Source organism: Penaeus monodon, chromosome 31 (assembly GCF_015228065.2).
Source record: "Penaeus monodon isolate SGIC_2016 chromosome 31, NSTDA_Pmon_1, whole genome shotgun sequence".
In the NCBI taxonomy this organism is placed as follows: Eukaryota; Metazoa; Arthropoda; class Malacostraca; order Decapoda; family Penaeidae; genus Penaeus; species Penaeus monodon.
The window spans coordinates 8926043-8926270 of record NC_051416.1 but is presented as its reverse complement, the minus strand read 5'-3'; the positions used below and the strand labels follow the sequence as shown (position 1 = coordinate 8926270).

The following is a 228-nucleotide window of genomic DNA, read 5'->3' as shown; positions in this document are numbered from 1 at the left end:
TCTTACCTGCGGAATCTCAACGCTTTCACCGCTGTTGTTGAACGTCCATCGAAAAGAGTGAGGTTCCGGAAACGCATCCAACTCGCAAGGAATGTTCACCTGTTCATACCTTGCGGCGCCGTGGTACGTCATTTGTTCATTACGACAGACGGGGGAATCTGTTCACAAAGGAGAGAGATAAAAAAAAGAAATGTTGGATGGGTGTTGGTATCGAGGTTATGTTCAGAT

The 228-nt window shown here is 46.5% G+C and overlaps 1 protein-coding gene across 1 annotated transcript in view; it reads right to left on the bottom strand.

The window, feature by feature from the left end:
- The window catches only part of LOC119592881 (protein turtle homolog B-like), a gene marked incomplete at its 3' end in the record, with an annotated part of 32862 nt that overhangs the window by 10373 nt on the left and 22261 nt on the right, over window positions 1-228 (bottom strand). Inside the window, 1 exon segment of the mRNA XM_037941775.1 lies at window positions 7-158. Within this exon segment, the coding sequence (XP_037797703.1) occupies window positions 7-158 (152 nt within the window).